This window comes from Sinocyclocheilus grahami, unplaced genomic scaffold, assembly GCF_001515645.1.
Source record: "Sinocyclocheilus grahami isolate Dianchi unplaced genomic scaffold, SAMN03320097.WGS_v1.1 scaffold451.1, whole genome shotgun sequence".
Classification (NCBI taxonomy): Eukaryota; Metazoa; Chordata; class Actinopteri; order Cypriniformes; family Cyprinidae; genus Sinocyclocheilus; species Sinocyclocheilus grahami.
Window position 1 is genome coordinate 740393 of NW_015505630.1, and position 11890 is coordinate 752282.

The following is an 11890-nucleotide window of genomic DNA, read 5'->3' on the forward strand; positions in this document are numbered from 1 at the left end:
TGTGTATGTTTGACAGCTTACATTCTTCATAGATGGACGCTGCTGTAATATAAGCTAAAAATGCATAAATATTCAGTACATATCAAACGATCTGTAATAACAGACAAAGCAATAGTGACCACATAATAAAAATAGTTACTCATGCTCATGAGGTGCGACATTATTTTTGAATCCAATATAGTCGGCACATCATCATCTTTTAGGTTCAATCTTTCTGAAGATCCTGCATCGAATTGTGCTTTGTTAGTAAACAAATCTGCGGTAAAATGAAGTGAACAAAGGACCAGGTTCTTACTGATGTGGTCTGGAACTTCATTAAAAATAAAGTTCATCCACTCTTTCCTAATGTTTGGATTAGAAGGAAGGCGATGCAAAGACTGTGTTTTTCAACAACTTGGCATTGCACGGCGTCTTGTTGTTTTCTGAGCCATCTTTATCGTGTGGTTTCTGCATAGACCTGCATTCACCTCTCTCGCTACATGTGTGAAACAGTGAGAGGGTTTAGCCACACTATTATTTCATAAAGTGTCGTTTTGGTAGATTGGCTTCAGTATAAGCTGTTCTTAGACTTACGGGAAAGAAAACGTGCAAAAATAACAGCATGTTGTTAAAGTTTAATGACCTCTTATATGTCAAAAGATCAAGGGAATTGTCCAATTTAAAAGCTGATGCTAGAGGCTGTGGTCTTTACTGTCCTCATTAACACACCCAATGCGTTCAAGTGGGCGGAGCAGAAGTAGTTAACATTTGCATTTGTTTCATGATATGCCTACATGTTTCTTGTATCTGCATTGAAAACACTACCTCTCATCAGCTGGATAGATCACCACACTACTGTTAGTGACCCGTATTCCATAATGACCCGCCCAGTACTGTGTATCGTTTCCACCATGAGTGAAACGGACAAAACGAACCCCAGGTCCATAATTCTTAAAGACGTGGCTCGTCTGAAATAAAGCAGAACACAGGGACAGTTAAGCTTTTACTATTATTTTGATTACAGGGGAATAATTGGATGGTCAGTATTATTCTACTCACTTCACACCACGGCTGACTGTTCCTAAATGAAAATATAACTTTCTCAGGCTGAAAGGTTTTGATGGGGGTTTTCTTCTGATCAAGCAACTCTACACAGATCTGATACTCACTTCCACAGTCAAAGCATGGGGCATACCTGCACCAGACAAACATCAATTAAAAGTGTTCCTATGAACAAACTGGGCTTTCATCTTATGATTTGTGTCGGATCTGTCAATACTACCAACCACAATTCCAGCATAAGGCACATGTGACCCAGATGGACAGGCCATTCACAAAAATGTATCACATAAAATATGAAATCCACCATCCAAGATACTGTAGCGTGAAATGAAAGTTTGAGTGAATGCTCACCAGTCTGATATTTTGATATGAGGTTGCACTTGATCCATGAAAGTATCACTGTAGCCTTCTTTGTTTAAATCAATCAGCTGTTGCTTCAAACATAGCCTGAGGACAACGTTTATGGGTGATTCACGTGTGGATTTGGCTTGGCAGTTGACTTATTTTCATATTTTAACTGAATGAAATGAAATGGGCTCAAAACTTTCTTGAAGGATCTAAAATATCAAACATACCCATAAGATGTTGCAAAAGATCTGGTGACCGAGTCTGGAATTGGTTTCCTATTTTCTCCTATCACCCAGCAGTCACCTCCACTACATACAATCTTCCATCCTCGAAGTCCATCTAATGACAAGATCAGAAAAGAGCCATTACCTTACACAAAATGTCATTATAGTGACACTTATTGTACAATCTTTATTATATAAATCACCTTGTGCGCTGGGATTCTTGAGCAAGTTAGATTTTGTGCATTGCAACCTACAATTGGAAACAAAGAACTTACGTCTCATATTCAGACGATATTACAGTAAACCAACCAAGACACAAATAATAGTAGGTACTTTTGCATTAGTAACATGTCAAACATTGCTCTTCTGACCAGCGATAACAACTCTTAATGTGGCAGCACCCTAATCTGCTTCTTGTGGGGGAGCATCTTTATGGCAGACTACTATTATTTTTTGTTTCTCTCATTTGATGAGAGAAATACTGTTATGAATAAGATAATAATAATATTATTATTATTTGGACAAAAACATTTCATGTCATAAGCTCAGAGCAAAACAAAATTAAATAGTGGTTTGATTTGTTTGTAAAGTATAATTTGCAGGAGAATTATTGTAGATGTGTATTTATTTACATATTTTTATTTTCAAAAAGGTGCATCACCATTATTATGCTTAAATGGTCAAATTCAAACAATAATTGTCAATGCCTTTCTTGGCAAATATTCACGTAAACACAATCAATTATGTCTTAAGTGAGCGTAAGCAGTTGGGAGAAAATCACATGTGTGTCAGTATATTGGATTCATTCATTAGGTCTTAAAGGGATAGTTCACCCAACAATGAAAATGTGATGTTTATCTGCTTACCCCCAGGGCATCCAATATGTAGGTGACTTTGTTTCTTCAGTAGAACACAAACAAAGATTTTTTAACTCAAACCTTTGCAGCCTGTCAGTCATATAATGGAAGTGAATGGGAATCACGGCTTTGAGAGTCAAAAAAACATACACAAACAAAACCAAATGAAACCCTGCGGCTCGTGACGATACATTGATGTGTAAAGACATGAAACGATCGGTCTGTGCAAGAAACTGAACAGTATTTATATCGTTTTTTTACCTCTGATTCACCGCAATGTCCGAACTGTCCTGAGAGGTGTAGTATTCTCTCAAATAAATTAATACTCAGAACAGACAGACACGGACACGTTTCTTCATGAACTCCTTTTTTACTCTACTCTCTTTTTCCCTCTAGGCACAGCATCAGAACAAGCCTACAACGCTATCTACTGGACACAACATATTCCCCCTTTTGTGAGAAGAAATGCTACAACTTCCATAATAAGTAATCACTGAATATACTGAAATGCTTCCCCTTTTTTTATTTACTCTTACTGTTTCTGCCTTTAATGTGAACTAGGCAATTCTCTTCTTTTTTTTCTTACTTCTCAAGTCACATAGTCCTTCAACCATATTGGACTCCTCTTCATCCTCACACTCCTTGGGCATTTATTTGGATCTGCTAGAGAGTCCTTGAAGGAATCATCCGTTACCTTTCCAGCACACTTGGAGAAACGAACTGCGTTCCAACGTCTCCCATCACTGAGAAGGTAAGTACTTGCTCCTGTTTGTTTATTCAATGTGAGAGGTTGTGAGAATTTTGAGTCTGGTTTCTTTACAAGGAATGGTTTTCTCACTCGCACTTTATCTCCTGGACGAAAGGAAGGAATTTTCGTGCTACGTTTGGTATCCGTGTAAACCTTGCTTTTCTCTTGCTTGGCTTTGACATACTGCCTAATGGCAGAATCCCGTGTGGTCTGTATAGGAAGAATATGCAGTTTTGTGCGCATTTGTCTCCCTCTCATCAATTCGAAAGGAGTTTTGTTAGTAGTTGCATGTGGTGTCGCTCTGTAGACGTGTAAGAATGCAGTTACTTCTTGTTTCCAAGGCTTGTGCAACTGCGCAGCAGTTTGGATGCAATTCTTGAGGACTCTATTAAAACATTCAACAGCACCATTTGCTTGAGCATGATACACACTAGTGCGAATGTGTGTAATGTCATTGTCCTTCAAGAAATACTGGAATGTTGAGGAGCAGAACTGACTGCCATTGTCAGTAACTATGTATGCAGGGTTACCTTCTCGAGCGAACACTGAAGTTAGAAATGTCACTAATGTAGCTGTGGTGACAGATGGAGTGAAAGCCACCTCAGGCCATTTACTGTAGTAGTCCAGTAGTGTAATGGCATAACGACAGTCATGTGTAGATGTGTCGAATGGTCCTACCACGTCAACAGCTACTTTTTGAAAAGGCCCTTGCGGCAATTCCACTGGCTGCATCGGAGCTGCATGTGTGCGCTTTGACTTATCATTCATTTGACAAGCAGTACATATTTTTATGAGGCCACTGACCATCGCGTCCATGTGCGGCCACCAATACAGCTCGCGTAGCCATTGTTTCGTTCGCACGATACCCTGGTGTCCTTCATGCGCAAGATGCACGTGTGTAGTGCGAAGTGATACTGGTACCAGTACACGAGAACCACGTAGGAGGAGTGGAGCCTCAGCAGAAAGTTCATGCCGTAAGTGGTAGTAAGGACGCAGCTCCACAGGAACGTCTGTTTGTTTCTTTGGCCATCCACTTTGCATTTGGGTTTTTAGGCGAGCAAGTTCAGGGCAGCAATCACTTTGTTCTTCCAAAAGTGAAACAGGTTCGGGGCCTTGCACAGTGTCTATTTCAGCAAGCAATGCAGGTTCAGCGTTTTGCTCTTGTGATTCTACTGGCATTCTAGACAAGCAGTCGGCTACAAAGTTTTTGTGTCCAGCCCTATGCACCACATCATATTGATAACAAAGCAGTCTAGCTGACCATCTTGCAATACGTAAACCAGCGCGATTCATGCCTTTTGTAGCTAGTAGAGTTGATAACGCTTGATGGTCCGTTCTGAGAGTGAATCTTCTCCCTCAGAGGTACATTCTCCAGCGTTCCACAGCGAAAACACATGACAACGCTTCCTTTTCCACAGTACTGTACTTTTTCTCTGCATCAGTAAGTACTCGAGAAGCAAATGCAGTGACTCGTTCTGTGCCATCTGGGTGAAGCTGAGATAACATAGCTCCTAAGCCATAATCAGATGCATCCGTTGAGGCATACGTTGGCAAGTTTAGATCGAAAGGTGCCAGAGCTGGACTATGTGTGAGCAGTGTTTTCAGCTTTTGAAAACTGTCCTCTGCCTCAGGCGGCCAGTCCATGCTAGTTTGTGAAGCCGTTTTTAGCAGGCGCCGTAAAGGATCCACAACGGTTGCGTAATTAGGAATGAATTTGCTTAGCCATGAAGTGAGGCCCAAGAATGAGCGAAGTGAAGTGGCATCTCTAGGAGCAGGTGCGCTTGTGATAGCAGCCATGTGATCAATACTAGGGCGCAAGCCTTCAGCTGAAATAGTGTGGCCCAAGTATTACACACTCTGCTGGGCGAATGTACTTTTGTTGAGGTTCAATTTCAGGTTCGCATTCTCGAGGCACTGTAAGACAGCCTTCAGACGTTTGTCATGTTTCTCCTTGGTTTCGCCATAACAGATTATATCATCAAGATAGCATTGGCAACCTGGCAGATCTCCTAAGAGTGTGTGCATCATTTTTTGAAATGCAGCGGGTGCCGAAGCGAGACCATAAAGTCTCTATCATTAGCTAAGTGATTACGTGATCCACAGCGGTAGCAATGTTGGTTTGGTTTTGGCGCTTTAGCATCTTCGCGTCTCTTTGATTGTTTGGAGCGTGTTTTATGACGTTTCCACTGACTTTTTATTCGCCGAAACAGCTTGCACAGCACTCTGTGGTTGGTTTCCACTTGTGTCCTTACCGGAGAGGAGTGAAGCATTTCGCACAGCGGACTCAACTTGACACGCTAAATTCACCGCTTTTTCCAGAGTGAGCTCATCCTCCAGCAATAATCTGTCTCGCACTGCAGGCAGCCACACTTGTTCCACCAGCTGATCATGCAGCATTTCTTGCTCCATAGCACCGTACTGACACTGGACAGCTAACTCCCGTAGTGCAGAAATGTACTGAGGCACAGTCTCGTCATTTCTTTGTGATCTTTGGCGAAACTTATGTCGGCATGCAACAACGTTCAATTTCGGAACAAAATGTTTTGTAAGCGCTTCCATTGCATGATCATACGTCATACGACATCCTGTGTCCTGTAATGTGTAGAAAAGTCTTTGACCTCTGGTGCCCAGGCAATCTAGTAGAGTTGCACGACGCCTTGCATCAGGCCATGTGTTTCCCGAAGCATTTATTACCACTAGGTAGTTTGAAAAAATCTTTTGCCACGTATCAAAAGGAATTGGTGGCTCGCCTACATTTTGCAGAAATGGTGGAGGGGCAGGAACACTCGCCATCCTCGTCGCCAATATGTAGTATTCTCTCAAATAAATTAATACTCAGAACAGACAGACACAGACACGTTTCTTCATGAACTCCTTTTTTACTCTACTTTCTTTTTCCCTCTAGGCACAGCATCAGAACAAGCCTACAACGCCATCTACTGGACACAACAAGCGGGTTCGCGTCTTCTTCTTCAGTGTGACGCTCTTCTTCTTCTTCTTGCTTTACGGCAGATCGCAGACTTATAAGTGCATTACCGCCACCTATCTCTCAAATGGACCATTGACATCTCTATCTACAATCTCAATTAGGAGTGTCAATAACTTATAAGTCTGCGATCTGACGTAAAGCAAGAAGAAGAAGAAGACACGTCACGCGCCGGCTGAAGAGGAAGACGCGAACGCGCTCAGGACAGTTCGGACATTGCGTGAATCAGAGGTAAAAAATTATATAAATACTATTCAGTTTCTTGCACAGACCGATCGTTTCGTGTCTTTACTCATCAATGTATCGTCACGATCCACAGGGTTTAATTTGGTTTGGTTTGTGTATGTTTTTTTTTACTCTCAAAGCCGTGATTCCCATTCACTTCCATTATATGACTGACAGACTGCAACGGTTTGAGTTAAAAATCTTTGTTTGTGTTCTACTGAAGAAACAAAGTCACCTACATCTTGGATGCCCTGGGGGTAAGCAGATAAACATCAAATTTTCATTTTTGGGTGAACTATCCCTTTAAAGCCTAACAGCTGCTGTCTGTGTCCTTAACACTAGAACCGTCAGGGGTCGCTGTATACCTAAAATTGCCAGTGGGTAAATTGTACCCACGCACATGACAACTTTTTTCATATGGCTAAAGAACATATTATTTCACTGTATTATGCCACTGGCTTCAAAAAGAAGTGTCTAGAGCAGGGGTGGGCAAACTTGGCCCTTCCAGGCCACTTTCCTTCAGTTTAGCTCCAACCCTAATCAAACACACCTGAACCAGCTAATCATTGTCTTCAAGACTACTAGAAGGCTACAGGCAGGTGAGTTTTATCAGGGTTGGATGAAATCTCTGCAGGAAAGTGGCCTGGATGGGCTGTTTGCCCATCACTGCTCTAGAGTCATGAAATGATAATGTCTAGCCATCAGCTATATTTTTGTCCTGTTGTTTTATTTTCAAGGCTTTTTTTATGCAGGCCACTAATCACTTTTCATAACGGTCAATATAAGCTAAACAAGCCTGCACTGACAACGAGAATTAGAAGGAAGTAAATACATTTGGGTGGTGTAATATTATAATACAATCTCATTAATCAATATATTAAGATAACCTATGTGTTGTTTAAATTACTAGGCAAAATAATGAGCAATAATAATTCACCACAATGCATAGGAGGATGCAATGACAAATTCAAGCGCACAGCTTCACCTAAGTAATTATTAATTTGTTTAGTTATATAATTTAAAATTTGAATAAGAGAACAACACTAATAAACTTTGGGTAATACCAAAAAATGGTTTCATCATAGATTAGATTTTTTTTTCAGGAAACGGGCAGACTAAAGAGCAACAACAAAAATTAGAAGGAAGTAAATACATATTTGGGTGGTGTAATATTATACTACAGTGTCATTAATTAATATATTAAGATATGATTATAAAATCATATTAGATAATATATTAACCTATGTTATTTAAATTACTAAAATAGCCTATAGACAATAATGAGCAATAATAATTATGCCAGTGATAAAGGCAGTGTGATCAGCCTCAATCTTTTAAAAAAAGATACTTTTTTATATACTTTTTTACCAATAATAATTCTTGAGATGTAATTGCAGTGATGTACTATGTACTGTTTTTATTTTGTTACTTTCCTGACAATGTATACGGATTTGTCCACAAAATTTGTTGTGCTTCAGGCAACCTGGGATCAAATCCCAGCTTGTGGTGCTTTTCTGATCCCGGGCCCTTCCACCTCAGTTTTGTAGCTTTAATAAAAATATTTATATTTAATTTGTACAGTCAAGTTTTATTTTACATTTGATTACTTCGTTCAATTTCTGTACTATTTCTTTTTTCTATTAGATAGACCTAGTCGAAAAAAATCGAATCACTCTTTATTTAATTTCTATCTTTTTTCAACCCCCCCCCCTTATTTCTCAAAAAAAAAAATAGTTTTGTTTTATTTTATTACAGACTGTTTATTTGTCTTTAATAAACTTGAGGACTTTTAACTCACATTAATTAGGCAAGTATTGGTTTTTGCTCTGATATCGAGAATTGTGATTGTTGTTCTCGTTGCATAAAATTACTCATATCGTGATATAAGAATTTGGTACCATAAGCAGTTCATGTCTGTGGCTGTAGTTATAGCTGTCAACTAGGGTCCTTCATTTAACAGTATAACAATCTTTATTGGAACAGAATACATCTACAGTATAATAAAGCTTTGTAATGTGATCTCCTAAAGACATATTAGAATTCATTAGAATTCCTTACCTGAAGGTCACTTTTGTGCCTGTTACATTTAGGAATGTAAAAATATCACTCTGGAAAACACTACCTCTCTGCAGCTGGACAGATTTCCACACTACTGTTAGTAACCCGTATTCCAGACCATCCCATCCCTCCATGAGTGAAATGGATAAACCGAACCCCAGGTCTATAATTCCTAAAAGTGTAGGTAATCTGAAATAAAGCAGAACAAGCTCAGGGACAGTTAAGCTTTGACTATTAAGCTTGATTACAGGGGAATAACTGGACTGTCAGTGTTATTCTACTTACTTGACACCATGGATAATCATTCCCCTCCTGAAGGAAAATTTTATAAGGATGATAGAAACCGATGGATTTCTTCTCCTGATCAAGCAACTCTACAGACAACCGATACTGACTTTGATAATCAGAGAGTGGGGTATACCTGCAGATAAGACATCCAATAAATGTGGCTCTGTTCAAAAATTGTGTTTTAATATTAGAATCTGATTTAACACTGCTACTGTCTTCTTAGAGGGATAGTTCATCCTAAAATGAAAACTGTTATCGTTTACACTCACTCATGTCATTCCAAACCTGTGTGACTTTCGGCCTTCTGCAGAACATAAAAGATAATGTTTTGAAAGTTGATTGTGTTCAATATTAGACTCAATTAATTTTCATCATATGGACAAAAAAAAAACACTGAGACATTTTTCAAAGTATCTTCTTTTGTACAAAGAAGTCACACAGGTTTAGAATGCCATGAACAAGGGAGTAAATAATGACAGAATCCACCACCGAAGATACTGTGGGAGTTTGAGTAAATGCTCACCAGTCTGATATTTTGATATGAGGTCGCTGTTGATCCATGAAAGCATCACTGTAGCCTTCTTTCTTCAAATCAATCAGCTGCTCCTTAAAACATTGACTGAGGACAAAGTTGAGTTGGGTGATTCACGTGTGGATTGGTTTGGTATTGGATTTATCTTCATGTTAGAACATCGACTGAAATAAAATGAGCTCAAAAGTTTCTTGAAGATCTAAAATATCAACCATACCTCTGAGATGTTACAAAACATTTGGTGACTGTGTTGTCTGGAAACAGTTTACTGTTCCTTTCTGTCGCCCAGCGGTCAGCTCCACTCTGACCAATCTCCCATCCTTGAAGTCCATCTAATAAAAACATCAGAAAAGAGACACCTGATGCAAAATTCATTATAGTGACACTTATTGTACAATCCTAATTATGTGTCCTACCATCAGCTCTGGGATTCTTGAGCAGATTACGTCTAAACTTAGATAGAAAGTAAAACAGGCGCCAGTCCTCTGGGGGGCTGGAAGCATTATACGGCTGGAACCCCTCTGTCCGACAGCGCTCTCTCCAGTGTGCAGCACTGTCCACCAGCTCCTTCCACTCATGACACACCAACCGACAGACTTGGACCACCTGATGTGCAGGCAGGTTCAGTAAGATCTCCTCAACCACAGCCAGAGGAACAGCTGACTGCTGACCTGAACACTGACAGAGGAAAAGAAGATTAAAAGAAGAGGCTGTGAAAGATGTCCACTGTCCCCCTGTACTGATTGACACTGGTCTCATGTCTACAGGCCTTTAAATAAAAAGCTATTACAAAAACACAGCCCACTGAGCCCTAGCTAAAAACGGGAAAAAATGGAGAGCTCGAAGACGAGCTCTCTCCCACATTGCGACGGCTTGTGCGGGGCAGTGCTTATTACATCAAGCGAAAATTATGAAAAAGAAGGCTGTGAAACATGATCAGCTTTGCCCTTTCGGCGGTCACATTGTTTAGATTTTTTTTAGGGCGATTCGTTTTGGAGTTATTGCCGTTTATCTCTGAATGTGTCACGATTATCGAGAGGGGAAAAAACTAACTTAACTCCGCTCAAAAAGCAGCATTCATGACGGAAAACAAAAAGACTGGATTTTTAATCAGTATAATGTTGATTTTGGGTAAATTCTTTATCCATAAGTGTAAGTGTATGAAGACAAACCCTTACTTTTATTTATAATTTTTTCTTTGTATTTAAAAGAGATTTGTTTGTAGTTATTTTCCATAATTCAAATGTATGAATAGTAAACAGGCCTGCAAATATGCTGGGATGTTAAGAAACTTTGGCTCATTGGAAGAGGAATGAAAAGACCCCCGTGTTATTCCCTTTTTTCCACTGATGGATGGAAGTTTAAAAGGTTGAAAGTTTTAAATGGTGAGCTCTTTATACAGATGTAAAAGATGCACATTCTATATTAAAATGGGTTTGAATCTAAAAATATGAGTAGCGATTTTGACTAATGTGTTTATAATTATATACACTCACATGAGATGTTTTTTTCTACAGTCATGGCCAAAAGTTTTGTCAGTGACATAAATTTTGTGTTTTGCAAAGTTTTCTGCTTCAGTATTTGTAGATAATTTTCCCACATGTTTCTATGGTATACTGAAAATCAATGATAAGCATATCATATAGGTTTTAAAGGCTTTTATTGGCAAAAAATATGTGGTTTGACTCATCGGGCATCGTCTTATCCCACACTTGACTTGTGGTTACAGGTAATAAAGGTTTAAGGTGGTTAAAGGTATTATGCTTAAATTATACTTAATATATATATTATATTTACACCATTTACTGCCCTCCAGAAGCTACAGAAGATACTTAGGCCTGCATGTTTCCCACAAGATAAAAAAGCACAATTTACCCTGATCATTCAATTCAAAAATGGCTTTTAATGCATTGTGTTTCCTTCTTGAGCATCAGTGAAGGTTTGCAGCTTTGGTAATAGTTGGTTAGGAGTCCCTCAGTTGTCCTCAGTGTGAAAAGATGGAAGCCAAAGCTGGAAAGGGTTCAAATATGCAGAACATGCTGGAAAACCGAAGAATGTGCAGGCGTGTTTTTATGAAGAATAGCGGGCAGTTAACTGCTTACAAACAAGGGGGAAAAACAATAGTGAATCATCCATGTAGCAACATATTAAAAATCAAACTTTTCAACATAAAAAAAAACATGTAAACTTTTGAAAGGGATCATTTTTATAGGCTTAAATTCAGCTTTGTCTTGTGGTAGCCTTAGGATACTGTACGTGAAAGCTTATTCACAACAGTATTGAATAAAAACATGCACTTTGTTAAAATTATTAACATTTTCACTTTGCAAGGGGTAGCCTATGTCAACTTGTTATGAGCAGAACTGGGTGTGCCAGTGGCTTCTGTGTGTAAGATGCCACTTAATGTTAATAACATTACTGTTATTCTGTCTCACTTTCAACAATGGCAAAACATGAAAATGCTACCTATATAAATTCAAAACAAATGTGCAGAAGATGCAGGAGAACTTACAGAACAGATACTTGGACATAAAGTCTAATGTACAAAATCCAGCAAAGTCACAGTTGTGAGAAGCATCTCAA

General features: G+C 39.1%; 1 protein-coding gene across 1 annotated transcript; it reads right to left on the minus strand.

Annotated features, from left to right (window-relative positions):
• Positions 1-330: 330 nt before the first annotated feature.
• Positions 331-10171, minus strand: LOC107552456 (F-box only protein 6-like). The gene is made up of 12 exons (XM_016234337.1): positions 10106-10171; positions 9724-9985; positions 9525-9639; positions 9299-9394; positions 8773-8908; positions 8552-8676; positions 1817-1863; positions 1617-1728; positions 1393-1488; positions 1039-1174; positions 805-947; positions 331-475 (listed from the first exon to the last, which is right to left on the minus strand). The coding sequence occupies exons 1-12, from the start codon at positions 10169-10171 to the stop codon at positions 355-357; spliced, it is 1455 nt and encodes a 484-aa protein (XP_016089823.1). The 3' UTR covers positions 331-354.
• Between the last annotated feature and the right edge of the window lie 1719 nt (positions 10172-11890).

Bases quoted from the DNA above. Each gene is read 5' to 3' on its own strand.
- LOC107552456 (XM_016234337.1), bottom strand. From the start codon at position 10,171: ATGTGGGAGAGAGCTCGTCTTCGAGCTCTCCATTTTTTCCCGTTTTTA. The intron at 9,395-9,524 runs GTATGGTTGATA...CTTTGTCCTCAG, and splicing joins TGTTTTGTAACATCTCAGAG to TCAATGTTTTAAGGAGCAGC. The intron at 8,909-9,298 runs GTGAGCATTTAC...TCTTATCTGCAG, and splicing joins CATATCAAAATATCAGACTG to GTATACCCCACTCTCTGATT.